Source organism: Chlamydotis macqueenii, unplaced genomic scaffold, assembly GCF_036417535.1.
Source record: "Chlamydotis macqueenii isolate bChlMac1 unplaced genomic scaffold, bChlMac1.mat HAP1_SCAFFOLD_185, whole genome shotgun sequence".
NCBI classification, from domain to species: domain Eukaryota; kingdom Metazoa; phylum Chordata; class Aves; order Otidiformes; family Otididae; genus Chlamydotis; species Chlamydotis macqueenii.
In genome coordinates, this window is record NW_028239077.1 from 178,714 (window position 1) to 199,114 (window position 20,401).

General features: G+C 57.6%; 3 protein-coding genes across 4 annotated transcripts; 1 reads left to right on the forward strand and 2 right to left on the reverse strand.

The window, feature by feature from the left end:
• Nucleotides 1-838: 838 nt before the first annotated feature.
• Nucleotides 839-5,107, reverse strand: LOC147596084 (uncharacterized). The gene is made up of 9 exons (XM_086771689.1): nt 4,987-5,107; nt 4,511-4,767; nt 4,038-4,123; nt 3,544-3,638; nt 3,323-3,434; nt 2,872-2,995; nt 1,800-1,928; nt 1,373-1,509; nt 839-1,100 (listed from the first exon to the last, which is right to left on the reverse strand). The coding sequence occupies exons 1-9, from the start codon at nt 5,105-5,107 to the stop codon at nt 971-973; spliced, it is 1,191 nt and encodes a 396-aa protein (XP_086627815.1). The 3' UTR covers nt 839-970.
• A 5,695-nt stretch (nt 5,108-10,802) lies between these two features.
• LOC104478167 (G2/M phase-specific E3 ubiquitin-protein ligase) lies at nt 10,803-13,912 on the forward strand. The gene is made up of 7 exons (XM_086771673.1): nt 10,803-10,836; nt 12,000-12,091; nt 12,525-12,649; nt 12,874-13,140; nt 13,353-13,469; nt 13,569-13,617; nt 13,778-13,912. The coding sequence occupies exons 1-7, from the start codon at nt 10,803-10,805 to the stop codon at nt 13,910-13,912; spliced, it is 819 nt and encodes a 272-aa protein (XP_086627799.1).
• An 882-nt stretch (nt 13,913-14,794) lies between these two features.
• On the reverse strand, nt 14,795-17,072 carry LOC104478175 (acrosin-like). Of its 2 annotated transcripts, none has more exons than XM_086771683.1 (5): nt 16,939-17,072; nt 16,441-16,644; nt 15,841-16,106; nt 15,433-15,578; nt 14,795-15,142 (listed from the first exon to the last, which is right to left on the reverse strand). In XM_086771683.1, the coding sequence occupies exons 1-5, from the start codon at nt 17,007-17,009 to the stop codon at nt 14,795-14,797; spliced, it is 1,035 nt and encodes a 344-aa protein (XP_086627809.1). In that variant the 5' UTR covers nt 17,010-17,072. The 2 variants fall into 2 exon arrangements, with proteins under 2 accessions (XP_086627809.1, XP_086627810.1); XM_086771684.1 differs by having other exon boundaries at nt 16,441-16,659; nt 16,954-16,997.
• Between the last annotated feature and the right edge of the window lie 3,329 nt (nt 17,073-20,401).

Genomic DNA, 20,401 nt, shown 5'->3' on the forward strand with positions numbered 1-20,401 from the left:
GGCCACCCGCATCCTGGGCTGCATCAAGAGGAGCGTGGCCAGCAGGTCGAGGGAGGGGATTCTCCCCCTCTACTCTGCCCTGGTGAGACCCCACCTGGAGTACTGTGTCCAGTTCTGGAGCCCCCAACACCAGAAGGACATGGACCAGTCAGAGAGGGTCCAGAGGAGGCCACGAAGTTGATCAGAGGGCTGGAGCACCTCTCCTATAAAGACAGGCTGGGAGAGTTGGGGCTGTTCAGCCTGGAGAAGAGGAGGCTCTGGGGAGACCTGAGAGCAGTCTTCCAGTGCCTCAAGGGGGCTGCAGGAGGGATGGGGAGAGGCTGTTCAGTAGGGCCTGGTGTGATAGGACAAGGAGTAATGATTTCAAAATAGAGGGAGAGAGATTTGGATCAGATATTGGGAAAAAAAATTTACACTGAGGGTGGTGGAGCACTGGACCAGGCTGCCCAGAGAGGCGGTGGATGCCCCATCCCTGGAAACGTTCCAGGCCAGGTTGGACGGGGCTGTGAGCAACCTGATCTGGTTGGAGATGGCCCTGCTTCTTGCAGGGGGCTTTACCTTTGAAGGTCCCTTCCAAGCCAAACTTTTCTATGATTCTATGATTCTCCAAGGTTTGGACGATGGAGGAAAGTGGTTTTGGGGAAAGAGAGGAAGAGGATCTTTGGAGGATGCCCTGAACCTCCACTCCACTGGTGGGGAACACCTTTATCCCCTAGGCCGCCACAGTGGTGGGGAGGAGATGTTCCCACCACATGGTTGTGTCCCACAGCTTCTTTCACTTCACATCGCACATCAACACATTGGCCTGCAGCGTCCTCAGCAATCGTGGCAGCGTTGCTGATAAGGTGACTTCCAGGGACTGGGCGCACTGGGGTCTTACTGGTGAGCACGGAGGGCCCTGGGGGACCCTAGAAGGCACGGGCAGGGCCCAGGACAGTGGGGAAGCACTATCCCTTTTTTTCGGAGATAGTTACCAGGGGAGCTGCCTCCGCTGCTCCTGTTGCTGCCGGTTGCTCTCGCTGATGTGCTGGAATATGCCTCTCCTTGCTATAAACGGCTCCAGCCTCCGGAGGACCTGGGCTGCTCGTGGGGAAAGGCACCTGCAACGAGACGGAGATGTCACCCCTCAGCCTCTGCCGGACATCCCTTCCGCCTCTCTCCTCATCCAGCCCCAGCCAGTCCTGCACGTACCGCCCCCCCCCACCTCTCACCCTGTGGTGATGTTTTGCCCAGTTCATGCCCGTGCTAGGAGACATCAGAGGGTGTCCTATGCAACCCCCCCCAGGACACATGGACGGGGGTCCCGGGCATCTCTGCGGGGTCACGGCTGCTTGACCGCCTCAGGCCGTGGCCAGAGCCGGTGCGTGCTTACCCAGGCCGGTATCTCCGCAGCTGGGCTTCTGCTGCTGCCTCTTCCGATGGGAGAGGGTTTTTCGTCTTCCTCCACCTCCTGTCCACCTCCTTTGTCCTGGGCTGGGCTGGAGGGTGCAGAGCCCAAGTGCCGAGCGCCTGCCAAGGAGGAGATGCTCTCAGCAAACCAGACAGGAAACAGAGCTTCCTCTTGAAAGGAGCCTGCAGCAGGACCCGGGAGCCGGGAGGCTCAGCACCACGTGCCCGTCGCCGTGTCCGACGGCTGCTTTTGCCCCTCACGTCCCTCACGATGAGGGGGGATGAGCAGGCAAAGCCCTGCCCTGCAGCTGAGTGTCAGTCCCGCTCCCACTCCCTGGCAACCTGCTGCCCTGGGTGCCCCGGCGGAGAGGGTCGCTGCCGCTCTCAGCAGCATCGATCGCTGCCCGTACCTGGGGCGGCTGTCGCTCCTCCCCTGCAGCCCAGGCTTCCCACGCCGCCCGTTCTGCCTTTGCTTGCTGCTTCCGCTCTCCCCACTGCAGCTTCACCTGCTTCCACTCTGCAGACAGCTGCCGGACCTCCTGGAGGGGACAGAAAGGCAGCAGCCAGCAGGATTAGTCTCAGCTCCTGGAGGAACTTCCTTCGGATGCGACCTGTGTTGCTGCCCCTTGCCTCAGCCAGTCAATCAGCAGCGCTTGGCCCCCAACAGATCGGGGGCTGTGGAGTCACGCCGGGCTCCTCAACTCATGGCAAACCCAGCTGAGTGACCAAAGACCTCCGCTGTCAACGACCTAGAAAGGACTTGGACATTTGGACATGGGCCCCTCAGCACAAGGAGGACGTTGAGGTGCTGGAGCGCGTCCAGGGAAGGGCAACGAAGCTGGTGAGGGGTCTGGAGAACAAGTCTGATGAGGAGCAGCTGAGGGACCTGGGGTTGTTGAGTCAGGAGAAAAGGAAGCTGAGGGGAGACCTCATTGCTCTCTACAACGGCCTGAAAGGAGGTTGTAGGGAGGCGGGTCTTGGTCTCTTCTCCCAAATAACTTGTGACAGGACAAGAGGAAATGGCCTCAAGTTGCAGCAGGGAGTGTTAGGTTGGATATCAGGAAACACTTCTCTACTGGAAGAGTGGTCAGGCACTGGAACAGGCTTCCAGGGAAGTGGTGGAATCAGCATCCCTGGAGGCGTTCAAAGAACGTGTAGACGTGGCACTCCAGGACATGGTTTAGTAGGCACGGTGGTGGTAGGTTGACAGTTGGACTTGATGATCTTGGAGGTCTCTGCCAACCTTAGAAGATTCTATGATTCTGTGATTTTCCTCTGGCCAAAATAAAGTGTTTCATGACAACCCGCAGGGCAATAACAGGCAGGAAGGGCGGGCCGCACCTGCCTTTTCAAAAGAAGATCTGAAGGAGGCGGAAGACAGGTTGCAATGAACACACGCCACGGGATCCTTTCAGGATGGCTCTCAGCACAAAGAGGCTTTTGCCAAGTTTCAAACATCAGTCGTTCCAGCGAGGCACATACCTGCAGCGCTTCATTGCAGCTTTCCAAGGATGGTAGTGCAGCGCTGGGCCTGCCCGGAGGAGCTGGCTCCCGCCTGCCCGCCTCCTTCGTCCTGGGGGAGCTGCTTGGACACGGCAGGAGGACCCTGCAAAGACCAGGAGGAGTCAGCATGAGCATGGGGCCGGCTGGTTTCCCGCTTTCATCTGGTATCAAAGCTCTCTAGGCTGGCAGAAGAAGCGGGGGAGATGGGGCCGTCAGATGGGCGGGAGAGGACTGCACCCCAGGTCTGTTGTAAGGGCAAGCAAAGTCATGTGGGGTGCACTCAACATCCACTCACTTCCCCACTGAGGAGCCTGCGACGGAGCAAACCAGCTCCTAAAATCTATGGGGCATGCGTCAGGGACCTTCCTGAGTCCCTACAGCCGGGGTGTCCAAAGCGGATCTCTTTCATCCCTTCCCACAAGCATCTCACCTCGCAGAAGACTTCTCCCCTGGCTCTCGGTGCCTTCTGCCTGGCGCCTGGCTTGGAAGCACAGGGAGAGGAACGCTCACCCGGCTCCGCAGCAGCTTGCCAGGATGCCCTTCTGCACCTGGGAAAGGAGGAAGCTCTTCGGAGCAGCCCCACGGGGAGTGCATTTTAACCGGGCTGCGGTCACCCAGCACAGGGCGGGGCCTCACCTGGAGAGCAGAGACTCATTCCTCTTCTGATCCAGCACTTTTCCAGAGGCTTCTTGTTCCAGGTGGAGAAAGCCTTGACCACTCCTCTGTGGATCACCATGAACTGAAACCTGCGAAGCAAATGGTGACACAGGCTTGAAGAAAGGTGACCCCTACACTCAGCTCCTCCTGACTGTCGCGCGGGGCGTGACAGCTCCTTCCCTTTGCAGCCATGTGCATGTTTTATTGATCACCTCTCCACAACACCAGAAAATTGAACTGAAAGCCCTCTCTGTGTGCAGTTGGTTCTCTCCGATGGGAATGGTGGCAGGCTGGGCGTGAGAAAGACAACGGTGATGCCCGGTCACTGCAGGAGAATACACGCGTAGCCCCAGGTCGGCATTAGTTGACCAGAAACCACTCACTTTAGCACTGATGCCCTGACTTGATCCTGAGCGTTGAGCCCTGACAACGTGCGAGTGCTGAGCAAGAGCTGGGAGGTTCCCCCCCCGGCTTGGTCGGGAACTCACCTCGGGAATGCGTGGGTGGGAGCGGCCTGCATCCCTGGAGTGGTGTTCACTCCACCGGAGATTGCTGCAACTGGCATCCACAGCATCTGCAGAGTGACAAGGAGCTGTCAGAAGGTTTCCAAGGCAGTTTTCTTCTTGGCTCCCAAAGGAAGCAGACCTGTCTCCTGCTCCAAAAGAAAGCCACTTCTCCAAACTCCTCTCCCAGATCCTCCTCTATCAACATTAGCCCTTCCTCTGCTCTGGAGAAGCTGCGCAGCAAATGCTGAGACTGCACCGTAACGCTGCGAGGCTTTTTGTAGGGCAAGGACACAGAAACTCAGAAGAAATTTTCTTTTCTAACAGAGAAATCCATGGGGGCAAGGATGGGGAAAGGTGTTTGACTGACCTACTGCGTCCAGGCTGGCCAACGGTCATTGGGTTGCTCACCCTTCAAGAGGCTTCTCAAAGGCTTTGGAGCAGCCTGAGGAACTTACTGTGTGAAGCAGCGCGATCCAAGTCGCCTTGGTCTCCAAGCCCGTGACACAGTCGTAATAAAACTGCATGCACAGGACATCATCTTTGCAGGACAGAACACCAATGTCCTTGAAGGCGAAGGCGAGGCGTTGCCTGTTCCTCAGTTGGAAGGAATACAAGAGGATGGTCTCTCGCACGCAGCCCTCCACCACCCGCAATGGTAAGCGGGTGGCTTGTGATAGCCACTTGTAGTCCAGTGGCTTAATCGTGACATCGCCTGCAAGGAGGAGGAACATTGTCACTGCCACAGCAGGCCAAATTTCCTAACAAAATGCAAGAGAAAAGGTCTTTTCTAGAAACAGCTGCTGGGGGGTGGTTTTTTTAGGGGGGAGATCAAGCCATTCTCTATTTCTCCCGGTCCTTTCCAAAGAGCAGGGAGCACGCACCCCCATCCCAGAGTCAGGGGGAAAGTGGAGGGTGGCTACTGCCTTCTCACCAGGGATAACCACTGTGGGGAACATGAGCTCCCGCAGACATAATGACTCAATCTGCAGCTGGAAGACTGGTCTTCGAACCACATACACCTCTTCTTCACCTTTGAATTGTTCTTGGACCATAGCAAAGGTCCCGAGTCCTGTGAGCAGGACACCCTGCTCAGGAAAAAGACAAAAGGGCTGATGAGTTAATGCTTTAGAGATAGGAAAAGTGAAAGCTTTGGAAAAAAAACCCATGTTCTCCATCTGTTTTCTTCCCCTCCTCAAAATATTTGCTAGCATCCCTTGGCTAGAGAAGATGCCAGGCAATTCCAGCACAGGGAATACTCCTGGGACTGATTCCCAGGGATTATCCTTGGCACAGACCCTGCGTAATCCCCTGCCTCTCTGCTTGCTCTCTCCACGCTGACCACAGGGAAATGTGAAGCCCTATCATTTGCTGAATGCCGTCTCAGACTAGATCTGGACCGGATCTGGTTGACCAAGAAGCAGCTGCGGGCACACGGGATTGTCTCAGTGTGCTGCCACGATGCTCAGGGACGGATGGCTTCACGGGGCCCAGGCTCTCTGGAGAAAAGGGGGACCAGGGTGCCAGCCCACCTTGTCCAGCTTCAGCTGTCCTAGGATGTACGCAGACACAGCATCCCAGATATCTACAACCTCTGGAAAGCAAGGGAAAGAGGTGTCAGGCTGTGGGCCAGCCAGCTCACAGCCTCTCGGCGACCTCCTCAGCTAGGGGGGTGCGAGACGCCGGTGTCCACAAACAGACCAGCCGAACGCCACCATGGCTGCAGAGCTGGGCTGTGCCCCAGTTTCAGACTGGCAGCTTTATGCTGCCCCCGGGGCAGGGCTGGGGCAGAAATGGGGATGCGGGAAGGGCTCAGGATCACGGCTGTGGCCAGCTAACCCCCAGAAAGGGATAGCACCCCAAAGCCCAAGACATGGTCTAGTCAACCAGGTGGCACAAGAGGATCCTGTGGGATGAAACAGAGCTTCTCTCAGAGGAGACTAGTTCAAGGTCAAGGGCTGGTTTACCACACAGACATTCCCAGCCGGCTTGTGGGAGCTCTGTGGGAGCTTAGGACACCCCAGCCCCTGAAATGCAGGACTCCTTCTCATCCTAGAGCCGGAAGTCCAAGAGGTACCAGCTCCCAGGGAATGTTTGCCTCGGATGGCCCTCCTCACGAGGGGACCGTGCCATGTCCATGGGAGCCTCAGGGCCCAGGACAGCCCCAGCACCATGACCCGAGAATCCTGGCTGCCACGTTGTTCCCCAAGACTGGTGGGACCCTAGGCAGGGCTCTGGCAGTAGCGCCGAGCCCTCTCCCGCCGCCCTCACAGCCCAGCGATTGCAGCTTTTGACAGTGGACGGCCTCACTGCAACAGGTCGGGAAGGAGCTTCCGAAACTCTTACCCTTGGTGGAGAGCTGGAGGAGCATGGGGAACAAGCTGCTCAGCTTCAAGCTGATGGCCATGGTGCAGCAGCCCTCCATCGTGTCTGTCGCTTGCCCTCAGCCCAGGGAACAGGATGCTCTTTGTCCAAAATTCCCTGCTCTGCCTGTCAGTGAAGGGTCCTGCCCGTCAGCAGAGCTCCTCTGGCGCGGCTCCGCTGCCTCCCAGCCCCGCTCCCGGCTGTGGAGCGGCTCCAAGGGGCAGCAGTGGGGAGCTCCCGAGCAGCGCTCAGCAGCATCCGGGCTTCGCTGGGAAGTGCCGACAGCGCTATGGAGATCTCCCTTGGTACGGAGCATCCCCTTATGACATTGACCAGCATCACCTGGAAGGTGCATTATGACATCAGCAGGCAGAAAGCCAACTGGGGAGAGAGGAGACAGATTTCCTTGCTTCTCCTGGGAAACGGTCATCCCCTTTCTCCCTGGCAATTTTCCAAAAAATCTCATCTGCCCCCTGCACCAGCACGTCTGTGCTGCTGGAAGTCCTCCAGGCACGCAGGGTTCAGAGTCGGCTGCAGCTGGGCAGTTAAGAGAGACGGGTTGCAAGGCCCGAGTGATGCAGCAGCCCCTCCAGTGTGCCCCAGCGCTCCCCTCCGCTGCGTCTCCCTCACGTGACAGGAGCAGCATGGCCTTTACTTACTGTTCTGGTTTTGTTAGTGGGGGGGGGCCTAAGGTGGCAGCTTCTGTAGGAAACTGCTAGAAGTCGCTCCCCTTTGTTCAATGGACTCGGCCGGGCCTAGGGCGGACCCACTGCTGGCCAAGGCCGAGCCAATTGGTAGCAGAATGTCCCGTGATAACGCCTCTGCGATAACGTATTTAAGAAGGGGAAAAAAAAAAAAAAAAGAGAAGATGTGTAGCAACTGAGCAGGGGCAGAGGTGCAGAGGGGGAGGCGCAGGCCTCATGGGCCTTGCAGGCCTCACCCTCTGGCCTCCCGCCGGGCAGCCGACTGGGCCCAACTCGGCCCGGCCTGGCTGCAAGAAGTGGAGAGGAGCAGTTGAAGTGAATAAGATGTAAAAAGGATCCTGAGAGACGTCTGCCAGCCTGTTGTGAGGAACGGCTGCAGACGCCAAGGTCAGTGAAGAAGGACGGGGAGGAGTAATGCGGCTCCTGGCCAAGATTCCTCTGCAACTCGTGGTGACGACCATGGTGGAGCAGGTTGTCCCCCTGCAGCCCATGGAGGTCCACGGAGGGGCAGAGATCCACCTGCAGCCCGTGGAGGACCCCACGCCGGAGCAGGTGGAGGCCTGAAGGAGGCTGTGGCCCGTGGAGGGCCCGCTGGGACAGCTGCTCTAGAGGGACTGCACCCCGTGGAAGAGATGACCCACGCCGGAGCAGTTTCACGAAGGACTGTGGCCCGTGGGAGGGACCCCACGCTGGAGCAGAGGAGGAATGTGAGGAGTTCTTCCCCCGACAATGACACAGCGGCGTAAAACAACGCGTGATGAACTGACTGCCATCCCCATTCCCTTTTTCCCCTGTGCCGCTCGGGGGGGAAGGTAGTAGAGATAATGTTAAGCCCGGGAAGAGGGAGGGGTGGGGGGAGGTTATCTTGTTCTCTGTCTCATTCTCCTGCTAGTTTTAGTAATAAATGAATAGTTTTCCCCAAGTCGAGTCTGTTTTGCCAGTAACGGTAACTTTAAGGATTTCTCCCTGTCCTGATCTCAAACCTCGAGCCGTTTTCCCTTATATCATCTCCCCCTGTTCTCTGAGAGGGTGGGGGGAGTGAGAGCGAGACCGTGTAGTCTGGTCCCGATCGGGGCCGAACTAACTTACTTAAAGTCACACTTTTTTTTTTCCCTCCAACCTTTTTGCCAGCAGAAGCGAGTTGGGCTGAGCTGGCCTTCAGGATAACTCAGCTCCTTTCTTTTTCAACTCTGTGCCTACACTTTACTTTTTTTTCCGCTTTTCCTTTCTCTCTCCACTCCCCTCCCCTTCACTCCAGCGTCATACTCTATTAAAGATAATGTGGTTTTGACTTGCTGCACTAATCATGGAGTAGGGAGATAAAGCGTAGGCTGGTCTGAGCTGTAGACTGTAGACGAGACAGAACAAATCAGAGTTTCTGTTTGGTAATTACCATTTCTCTGTAGTAAAGGAGGCAAGCAATGGGATGGCATTGTAGTCCTGCTGAGAAGTTGGGCTCGGTCTAGAAGGACAGGAAGCCCATCCTGTCAAGACGAGGATCTTCTTGCACCATTCTCTTTCCAGACGGCATCCTGACATCCTTTGTCATCCCAAGCCCTCCCCTCTGTTCCCGAGAGGAGCCACGGCTGAGATGCGGAACGCATCCAGTGAATAACAACGCCAGCAGTAGGCTTGGATTTTGTGACTCCCCAAGGACAGACGGACGTAGCAGGTGCTCCATCCCTGAGTTTGGATGTGCTGAAAAATCTGGAGGCAATATGGGGGTGTTTCCTCCTCCTCCCCCTCCTTCTCTTCCTGGTTCAGATTTTGTTCTACACTTTGTTGAATCTTTGGGATATATTGTGTTCCTTCTTCGTCCCTGGCTAATAGGCTTGCAAGGCTCTGTTTTGTTGTTCTTTGATGAAACCGTTTCTTCTCACTGAGGGCAGAAAACCTCCGTTTCCAGATTTTTCCCGTGCCGTGGCACTCTCTGAAGATGTATTGCAAATCTGCAAAGGCATGAACTGATTTATCTGTGCTTCGTTTACTAGCTTTGGGTAGGGCAAAGCTGCTTGTACACTTAGTCTGGGCCAACTCGCACTTAGTCTCTTCTTAACACTTGCCCACGTAGGTAATATGAAGAGCCATCACATACAGATTTATATTGGGATTTGCAAAAGGGGTGTCTTGGATGTCTTCTCCTATTTTTTCCAGATTCCTATATGACTTCTAGACAGTCACGGTGTGACGGTCCTTTAATGGAATCATAGAATCACTGAGGTTGGAAAAGACCTCCAAGATCATCAAGTCCCACTGTCAACCTAACACAACCGTGCCCGCTAAATCACGTCCCAAAGCGCCACGTCTACACGTTCTTTGAACACCTCCAGGGATGGTGACTCCACCGCTTCCTTGGGCAGCCTGTTCCAGTGTCCGACGATCCTTCGTGGGGTAGCGGAAGTAAGGAAGCTGAATTTAAAGCACTGTGGTGTTTCAGTGTAGCATTGTCAGCTGTTAAGAGTGTCGCTTTGTATTGTGGTGACGAAGCTTGATTTATGTGATTTGTCAATATTGTTTTGACTCCATGGGGTACTTGAACGTGTAGGGGGTGTCCTAGGACTGTATTTTTTGCTTGATCTGTTAAAGCAGCTGCAGCAGCCACTGCGGCACACGTGCAGGTGTAGATCCTGGCACGACTGGATCTGATGGCAGAGCATAAGATGCCGCAGACCTTTGGTTGCCCACCCAGTTCTTGTGTCAGTGCATTGGGGAGGGTTCCTCCTCTTTCACCTATGTATGAGGTAAAAGGTTTGTCATCGTTTGGAAGGCCAAGCACGGGGGCTGTCACGAAGGCCATCATGGTCCACATTCCGTGGCAGAGGACCTGCCTGATCTTGATGTCTGCTGTTGAGGAGCGGCTTCACTAATTCTCCGAGAGCAGCAATCCTACAAAGCCCTGCATCCAAAACGGCTCTCATCTGGTTTTTACTTTGTGGCCGAGGAATATTTTGGATTGCTTGGATGTTATCTCAGACTGAAGTCGAGTTCCCTCTTCTAAGACAAATCCTAAATATTCCACTTTTGATTTACAAAATTGAGGTCCATAAGGAGAAACTTTGTGACCTTATTTCTGGGGAAAAGGCGGCCTTGACCCCGAGGGCTGCAGCTAGCAGGGAAACTTTTTCCTCCCGTTATTTTTTTCCTCAGGGTTTCTTGTTTGTCATCTCTGCCGTTAGTCCTGCTCGCTCCAGGGCCTCTGTAAGTCCATCTCTGCATTGTCTCAAGGGGTCCCTTCCCGCTTCCGTACTCTGATCCCATCCTGGGTTGGCCACGGGCCGTGGTCTTTTCCCAGCAACTTCTGCAGCACACCTTGGGTTATCATCCGCCCCTGTGATGCAGTGGCCGTGTCACAGAGGGTGGCAGGTAGACAAGGGCACCCTTGCCCATATTGCTGGCGCAGGCAGGCGGGTGGTGGTGATGTCACAGTGTCTGGTCCCCCAAGGCCTGGTTAACAGGCTGCTGGGATCCACCCATGGTAAGGGGAGAGGAGGGAGGGGCTCGCCCCAGGGCTGCCAAGGGAGGAGGGAGGCCTCCCACCTCAAGGCTCTATGGCCTGTGCTGCAAGGTCACCACATGCTGCCGCTTCCTCAGGGTTGGCAGAGGAGCATCCAGAGGAGAAACCGAGGCACTAGTAGGGCAGAGGGTCTCCAAGTGCTCGCTGTCAACATGCACCATGTTCGCAATGAAGGAGCAGGAGCTCGACTCAAGCGAGCAAGGTGAGAGCGAAGTAGAGAATCATAGAATGGTTAGGGTTGGAAGAGATCTTCAAAGGTCATCCACTCCAACCCCCCTGCAAGGAGCAGGGACATCTCCAACCAGATCAGGTTGCTCAGAGCCCCGGCCAACCTGGCCCTGAACATTTCCAGGGATGGGGCATCCACCACCTCTCTGGGCAACAGTGCTCCACCACCCTCAGTGTAAAAAATTTATTCCTAATATTTAATCTAAATCTGCCTCCCTCTATTTTAAAACCATTACTCCTTGTTCTATCACAACAGGCCCTACTAAACAGCCTCTCCCCATCCCTCCTGCAGCCCCCTTGAGGTACTGGAAGACCGCTATCAGGTCTCCCCGGAGCCTCCTCTTCTCCAGGCTGAACAGCCCCAACTCTCTCAGCCTGGCCTCATAAGAGAGGTGCTCCAGCCCTTTTATCATCTTCGTGGCCTCCTCTGGACCTTCTCCAACTGGTCCATGTCCTTCTGGTGTTGGGGGCTCCAGAACTGGACACAGTACTCCAGGTGGGGTCTCACCAGGGCAGAGTAGAGGGGGAGAATCACCTCCCTCGACCTGCTGGCCACGCTCCTCTTGATGCAGCACAGGAAGCCATTGGTTTCTGGGCTGCAAGCGCACATTGCCTGTTCATACTGAGTTTCTCATCCACCAGCACTCCCGAGTCCTCCTCAGGGCTGCTCTCAATCCATTCCCTGCCCAGCCTGGATTTGTGCCTGGGATTGCCCCCACCCACATGCAGGACCTTGCACTTGGCCTGCTTGAACTTCATGAGGTTGGCACAGGCCCACCTCTCCAGCCTGTCCAGGTCCCTCTGGATGGCATCCGTCCCTTCCAGCGTGTCGACGGCACCACAGACCGCTATGGATGGCAGAGGGGTTGTCGGGGCAGCCTGCGTGCGGCTGAGAACAGCGGCAGGGGAAGGCAGGAGCTCCCCAACCTCCCTGGGGTCGCATCCCTCCTCTCCTCAACAAGCTGGGCGCAGACTGGGCCGTGGCACCGGCTCGGGCACCTGTGCCTGCCATGCCCCCTTCTTCTCCAAAGGCCCCTGCCCTTCAGCCAGCATGTCAGGGACAAAGTCGGGCTTTGGGGGCTTCCCCAGCCCCGCAATGGGGCTCACTCCCAGCGGTGTTCACTCTCTCCCCTCCAGCCTGCATGCTGTGTGGCTGGGCAGAGGCTGACCCGGATATCTGCGGGTACAAAAGAGAGAAGAACGGGATCTGTGCCCACATGTATTGCCTGGTGAGTTCTCCCAGGAGTCCTTCTTCCAGGGATGGTCCCTTCCTTGCTGACCTAACGAGCTCCCAGCCTTCTCCACTCTGCAGTTTCTTGCCAGTGGGCTTTTTCTGCCAGAGACCAGGAACGACTTTCTTGTTGAGGATACCAGACGCGCAATCCAGGAGGCAGCCCAGAAGGTGAGGACCTGCCAAGAACGGGGAGGTTTGTGCCAGAAAAGCCTTGTCAGAGCTCCTCTTGGAGCCCAATAAAGAAATCCCAACCCCTTCCACCAACTCTGGGACAAACGGCTGCTCCGAAGAGCAGGCCTGTGTGCCGGGTAGATCTGTGGGGCGTGAGCTGGCAGTGCCCATGATCTGCACCCTGCCCAGAGGCATGGGGCTGGCCACGCAAGCCCTGAGCCTACTGCTGAAGTGGGGGTCTGCTCTGCTCTTTCCAGCGCTGCTTCGTTTGCGGTGAGATGGGCGCCGCCATCACCTGCGGGGAGCTGGGGTGTTACCGCAGCTTCCATCTCCCTTGTGCCTCCAAGGGTGAATGTGTCACCCAGTTCTTCGGGCTGTACAGGTAACGGGCTGCTGGCCCTGGTGCAGGAGCCTCCTTGTCTTCGAGTCCCCTCTTGCCAGGAAGCGAGGAATCCAAGGGGACACTTCCCAGCAGCCTACCACAGCCAGACCCAGAGCCCAGACAGGGCCTGGGGCTCCTTCACACCTCCCCTGCCCTCCTCACCATCGCTGGGGAAGGACTCGGCACTTCTCACCTCGGCCATCCCTTCCATCTTCCCTTCCCAGGTCCTTCTGCTGGAAGCACCGCCCAAAGCAGGCACTGCAGGCCAGGCCAGAGCAGGACAGCATCTGCATCTTCTGCCTGGACCTCCTGGAAGACAAAATATCCTACCGCACCATGGTGTGCCCAGTATGCCAGCACGCCTGGTTCCACAGGAACTGCATCCAGAAACAGGCTATCCACGCTGGCACCTGCTTCCGCTGCTTCCATTGCCAAGACAAAGATCAGTTTGTGGCGGAGATGCTCACCATGGGGATTCGAATCTCCGAGAGGTGGGTTCTTCTCTTCCCGACTCACAAGATGTCGGGCACAAGCGTGCTGCCAGGCTCGGGACTGCCCCGGCGGGCCTGGCCTTCTACTGCCCCCTGACTCTTGTCCTTCACGGAAGAGCTGGACGCAGGGAGGGAGCAGGAGAGCAGGGACAATCTGGATCTGCCTGATGCTGGGGCAGCGGGCGCTCAACACTTTTCCCTTCCTTCTCCAGCAGACCACCGTCGTGGGAGAGTGACCAAGCATTCAACCCGGTCTATCAGAGACACGTCCGCTGCAGTGCCCACAAGTGCCTTTGTCCGGGAGGCAGGGAGCAGGCCGAGGAGGATGGGTACGTTGCCAAAGCAACACTCCTGCAGCCGTACGTTGCTTTCCTCTGCTCCCTCTCCTTGGATCATTTAAGCCAATGTCCTCGTCACTGTCCTCACAGACGTCCCGTCTGCATCCCTGACCTCATCCCTCGCTCCAGCATTATCCCTGTAGGTGCTCCCGTCACTCTCCTGTCCCCACCACTGTCCCCATCCCTGTTCCAGTCACTCTCCTGTTCTCGTCCCTGTCCCTGCAGGTGCCTTGTCCCCACCCTTCTCCCTGTGACTTTCCCTAAGGGTATCCTGTCCCTGCCCCCATCCCTGTCCCCAGCATCACCCCATCCACAGGTGCCCTGTCCCCAGTAGGGCCCTGCCTTCACCCCTGTCCCTCCTTGTCCCCATTGCTGGGGAGATTCAAGATGGACATCTTGAATTCTTGAATCCAATTCAGGAGACCGAATTGTGAGGACGCATGGTGTCCTGGCTTTGGCAGGGGTGGAGTTAATTCTTCTCTCAGTAGCCGGTGTGTTTTGGATTTCATGTGTGAAGAATGTTGATAAAAACATTCTGATGATACGAGTTGTTGTTAATGAGACCAAGGACACTGTCTGGCTTGCCAAGTCTCGTTAAACTCTCGTTAATGTGCAGATGCAGGAAGCTGGGCGAAAGACAGACAGAACAATTGATCCAAACTGGCCAAAGAGAGCGTTCCATGCCATAAACGTCATGCTCACTATAGAAGTGGGGGTTGCCCGTGGGAGGGGGCATCTTTTCCATTCTGGCACCCATTCGGGCACCCTTGGCATCCTTTTCTTCTCTTTTGCTTGCTGGCATCGTTCCCTCTCCCTTGCTAGCTTGCTCTCCCCGCTTTGCTTGCTGCTTGGTGTCGTTCCTGTGATTGCTGCTGAGGACGGGCTGCGTCGGTCATTCGGACATCGGGTGGTGAGAAATCGTACATTCTTCATTTTGTATATTTTGTAGATATCGATATCCTTATATTCTGCCATTTTTGTAGTTTTCCTTTGCTATTTTAGTAAACTGGTTTTATCTCACCACGAGTTTTCCTTTCTTCCCAATTTCTCTCCCCCGTCCCGCTGGGGAGGGGGAGGGTGAGTGAGAAACGTTGTGGTGACTCGGGCCAAACCACCACACACGGTTAGCTGTGAAAACTGGCAAATTTATTTCAAGGACAAAAATCAGCTCCAGCAATGGTGTGCACTCCGAGGAGCATGGGCAGGACAGAGCAGGCCTTGGGGACGGAGGCTGCCTCTGGATTAGCAGGCGTTGCCCCAGAAGGAAAAGGTCGTGGTCCGTAGCAGCGTGCGCCGGGCCCCCTTCATCCTGCTGCTCAAGCATTTTTTCCCCCGAGGAAATGCAGAAGCTCCTGCAGCAGATTGAAGAATGTCACCAGCTTCCGGAGTGGAAATGGACAGGCCGTGAATGTGCCCACGTCTGTTGGTATCGGCCTCAGCCTCTGAAAGGGGGCCGAGGTGAAGGCTGGCTGCGGCGCCGTAGTCGTCGTCGCTGCTGGGCCCGCTCCCATCTGTGCCAGGATCCAATCATAAAAGTGCTGACTGGAGATGTAGATCCCCGACCAACGTGCTCTGGCACAGCCTGTCCCCCAGCTGGTCACTCCGACAAGCCAGAAGTAGTCGGCCTCGTTATCCTTGCATACGAGAGGACCACCGCTGTCACCCTGCAGTGCAGGAGAGAGGGTTCAGGTGGCGTTGGGTGGCCTCTGCCAGCAGCAGGGTTGGCTCCTCTCTTGCAGCACCTGCCAGAGTCCCAGGCCTCTGGGGCAAGGAGGGCACTGGGCAAGGACCTGCCGATGGGGAAGGGGAGCCGAGCTGCAACCCCCGCGCGGGGGGGAACCCAGCGGCAGGAGGGCGACTCGCCAGGCAAAGCGGGCGCTGGTGTCTGTTTGGGGCGGTTGCAATGGGGCTGCCTGCACTGCCGGGGCAATGTCGACCTGTAGCACTCTTCTACCTGGCAGGTGTCAATGCCACCCTCCGGAGAGCCAGCACACAAGTTGTGGCTGTGGATGGCCCCTCCGTACCAGCCGCTGCTGTTGCAGACGTTGACGTCAATGAGGTGGACCTGGACCTCCTGCAGGACAGCAGGTCCTACTCCAGCTGTGAGCACAGAAAGGAATTAACACCCAGCAGCTCCGCGTCAGTTCTCCTCCCCTGTCCCTGGCTGGAGAACCCCTTCCCTAGGCCTCGGCTTTGCATCCCAAGGGAATTGTAGCCATCTTGCTCTGGGTAACGGGACAGGCCCATCTCTCTCCAGGCCTCCGTCCCCGCAGCCTGGCTCTGGTTTTCCCCTCTGCTCTCAGGAAGCCTGACCCATCTCCCCAGTGCGCCCAGCTTGCACCAGTGCTTTTTGGGAACTCACATCTTGCAGCTGTGGCACCCCAACCGCTGACGTAGCAGGTTGTCAGCTCTGACACCATCAGCGAGGCATCCGGAACACAGGCAAGCTGTACGTAGAAGCTGCACTGGACCGGCTGGTCCAGCTCCAGCACAGCGATGTCGTTCCTTTTCGTCGGCCTATAGTAATACTTGTGAACCATCAGCTGCTTGATATGGCGCACTTGGGCCTCGGGACCCAGACGAGTCAGCCAGGTGGCACCCACCACCAAGCGCCACGTGGTGATGTTCCTGGAAGGCAGAGGGAGAGGGGGGTCAGAGGGAGGGAGCCGTGTACATACTGCAGCAGCCCAGCAGCTGCCTGCCTTCTGCTTCACAAGGGAGAGGGGAAAGCAGCACAACGGAGGCAGTTGCTGCCCCGGCACGCCTTAGGCTCAAGGAATGTCCCACTGGAGGCTGCTAGGGAGCAGTGGCACCAGCCCAGGCTTTTCCTCAGCAGTCTCCCCACTGGGCTTCGGAGTGCCCAGGTCCTGGGCGTACTGCAGGGGCGGGAGCAGCACGTGGTGCCGTGGACAGGGCGCCTGCTAGCGTCGTGCGGCTGTCCCCGTTCCCTGCTCCGCCTTACCTGGCCTTGACGAAGCAGTGGGCCGCTGTGAGGACCCACTTTGGGCTGATGAGGGACCCTCCACATATGTGCCCCGTGCCTGCTTTCCAGGGATCCTGGATGCTGACGATCCAGGGCCAGGCCCCTGGATAGGCGTCTCTGCCACCCACGATGCGTGAGGTGCCGTAAGGTGGTGAAGCCATGGGCCGGAGCCCGCAGGTCCCTCTGCAAGCAGCAGCTCTTGAGTGCCCTGCTTGATGGCTTGCTGCTGCTCAGGCCGAAGGTCAGCCGTCTTCCCTCCCCGTCACGTGGGCAGCAGGAGCAGGGTTGTCCATCCAGCCCTGTTTCTGCTTTGTCCCCGTGGAGGAGTTGTGCCAGCAGCCTGGGTGCTGGCAAGGAACTGGGGCTCCCAGATGGGGTTCGGCAAGCTGTGGCATGGCCACAGAGGACAAGCGGGCACCCTCCAGCATACCCCATCAGGGTTGTCCGAGCTCCCTTCCAGAGCCTTGGGCCACTTACCCACAGCTGTCCCACGCGCCGCTCACAGGCTGCAGCAAGGCCAGCAGGATGAGGAGAGGGAGCAAAGCCATCGCTGCCAGTGGCACATGGCAGCTGCAAGAACCGAGGGCTCGTCGCCACCAGCCCAGCCGCCGGCGCAATACCCCCGTTGCCCGCGGTGCCCTCGGCACAGAGTCACTGTGACATGTGCTGGGTGGGGTGGCCTGACAGGAAGGGTGACACAGGGGGTTCCAAGTGGGAAGCAGGGGGAGGGAGGGCCGAAGCCGGAATCGGACAACCCTGACAGACCCCCGCTGAATGCTCTTCTTGCGGGATGAGGGTGCGCAGGCTCCATGGCAGGCAGCAGCGCCCGGCTCCCAGCACGCTGCCTGCCAGCAGCTCCCAAAACAAACGGGTCTTCAGGCTGCTTTGTTTTTTTTTAAATTGACCTGAAGGTGACCTTATCTGCTCAGAGCAGAGAGAATGCAGCCTTAGAGGAGATCACTTGGTAGCAGGCACAGGGAAGCCACCGTCCCCCGGGATTTGGCACTGCTGAGGCCGCACCTCGAATACTGTGTTCAACTTCGGGCCCCTCGGTTCAGGAAGGAGGTTGAGCTGGTGGAGAGTGTCCAGAGAAGGGCAATGGAGGTGGTGAAGTGTCTGGAGAAGAAGTCTTATGAGACAGCAGGATGGGAAATCATGGAGATGGGAAGTTGTTGTGGTAAGAAAAATCAAACCACCTCCAGACTGGCGGAAGGAGGTGCTGGCAGAATGATCCCCATCGGAACGGACCCTCCAGAACGCTCCTTGCCCCAGAGAAACCCCGCACTGACCACCTCCCATGGCAAGTACAGCAGCCAGACTCCCACTCCTCATGGTGCTCCTGCCCTCTGGGTAACCCCCTGCCCAGCTCTGCCTGCCAGCATCTCACCCCACCACACTGCCCTTCATTTCTCCCACAGGGAGGTTCCTTTCCAGCTGCCGATGGCATCGGAGGTGCCGGGCACGGGCTTCACCGACCCAGCCATGCCGCCATCAGTCCCTGACAGCGTGGTGCTCACAAATCTCCACACCCGGTTTCGCCCAAGTAGCAGGAGGCTCCCCTCAGCATCCCCCTCACTGATACCCTGAGCATGATGTCAGAGGGATGGACCAGCCCTTGGGCTAATTTGGGTAAATTAACCCCAGCTGTTAGCTCGTTAGTTAACTACCCCAGCCATAGGGGCCACCAGCTCCAGTTCCCCTCCCAGCTCAGGTGAATATTAACTCTGTCCTAGCCAGAACCGGGACACTTGCCCTAATCCGCCCTGATTTGGGGAGGGTGGGAAGGGGATCTCCTTTACGGAGACGCCCCAGGCGTGCGAGCTCCCTCAGCCACTCTGCTCATCAGGGCGATGCAGCCGGAGAGGACCCAGGTGTCCAGGCGCCGGCGGAGCAGAGGGGAGCTGGACACAGACACGCGGGCAGAGAGCGGCTTTGCTGAAGGGAGTTTATTGATCGTTAGAGGGAAACGGCCCAGGGCTCCCAGGGGATCGGGTAGGGTCATCCAGCGATGATCATCTCCTCATGTCGCTGGCCGGGGGCAGGACAGGGGTGTCACCGCCAGCTCCAGTCCTGAAAGCCAGTCCAAAATGAGACCCGTCGTGTCCACTGGGACACGAGAGGAGCTTTGTCCCCAGCGTCTCCCTTGCAGAGACCCAGAGAAGGAGACAAGAATTGGAGCTCTCAGTACACCCGGCACTGGACTGGGCTCTGCTGAGATCCACACGGCAGCCAGAGCCGTTACCCCGGGACGCCCGTAAACCCCGCAGAACCCTGCCCAGCCCTCATGGTGCTCCTTAGAGTCCGTACGGCACCAGAAGCGCCTGCCCGGCCTGCACGGGGAGCCTGTAGAGCCCCAACGGGTGCAAGGAGAGACATGGGGGCAGCTGTCCAGCTCACCCCGGGACATGGATCGTGGAAGGTCCCCTCTGTTTCCCTCTCCCACACCCAAGTTCTGCCCACCCTCGAGGGTCCAGGGATCCCCCGGGCCCCAGGATTCTTTCTGCGAGTGGAGACACCGCGGTGCTGCTCACCTAGACATGAAGGTGCACAGGCAGGTCTTTGTTAGACACAATTCCAACCAGCTCAGGCTCAGCGGGCTGGGGAGAAAAGGAGGGTTAGGGATACACGTGGGTGTGCTGGGAGGCAGGGACAAGCAATGGGCTCCTTGGGGAAGGTGCATCCAGGGAAAAAATGGGGTACAGGAGCTGGTATGGTGGCGCACGGAAAGCAGCGTGAGTCCTGGGGAAGGACACCCGGGTGTGTGGCTGCGTACGGGGGCATCCTGGCATGCCGAGGGTTCTGGTGGGCTGCGTGAGAATGCAGTGGGGTCCCTGGTGAAGGCTGCCTCCCTAGGGAAGCACTGGGGTGCAGGAGCGGTCTCTCACGGGGAGGTGCGCCGCAGTGTAGTGGGACACACTGGGATTCCCTGGAGTGTCGTGGCCATGGGAGGGGAGGGCTTAGGCTCGGCAGAGCTGATGGTACCCACCTTAGCCCTCTTCAGTCGCAAGACTCCGGCTACCTGCGCCTGTAGAGAAACCATGAGCCCTCACCGGTCACTGGGATGTCCCCGGCTGCAGCAAGGGATGGGAGGACCAGAGTGCCCTCCAGCTCCCCAGACTGGATGCCCCACTACTTACTTCCAGGATTTTCTTTCCGCTTCCTTCCGAGGATGCCTAGGGGAAGGAGAGCAAAGGAGTGGTCTGGATCAGGTCTCGGTAGGGCTGCGGGGCAAACGCGGATGTCTCCAGTCCCTCCCAGGCCCATGGTTTACCCCTGCGCTGAGGCAGAAAATGGAGGGAAATCCCTTCTCCCGCCAGCCCCGTTCCTCCCAGTTTCACCTGGGATACCTGTTCAGGCAGAGAGCAGGGCTGGGGATGGAGACAAGGATAGCGTGGGGAATTTGGGGACTCCAAAGAGGATGGGGGTGGGGAGGACCCACAGTGTCCTCACCGGCCCGTGGGGCGAATTCGCGGACCCCAAATGACTGGGCTGGGATTGTTGAGTGGACAGGACTGCACTGGATGCCAGTGAGGGGTAAAGGAATTCAAGTGGAGGGGATATAGGGAGTTCAGGAGAGGTGATTATTGGTGGGAGCAGAAGGAAGAGGACAAAAATGAGGGGCCTGGGAGAGTGTTTGGGAGTGGGGGTTCAAGGAAGGGTATCTGGGGACCCTGCGGTAGTGGACAGCTTGAAAGGCAGAGGACTGAAGGGAAAGACTGAAGGAAAGGCATTGGGAACAGTCAAAGGGAGGGCATCTGGGGACCGGAGACAGGACAAGGAGGAGCTGCTGGGGACAAGATATCGGAGGGAACCAAGAGGATGGGATGGGGAGGCTCAAAAGGGAGGGATGTGGCAGCGTCAGTACAAGAAACCTGTGGGGGCCATCACAGGAGTTTGCGGTGGACCCTCTCAGGGAGGGGAGAGGTCCAACTGATCACAG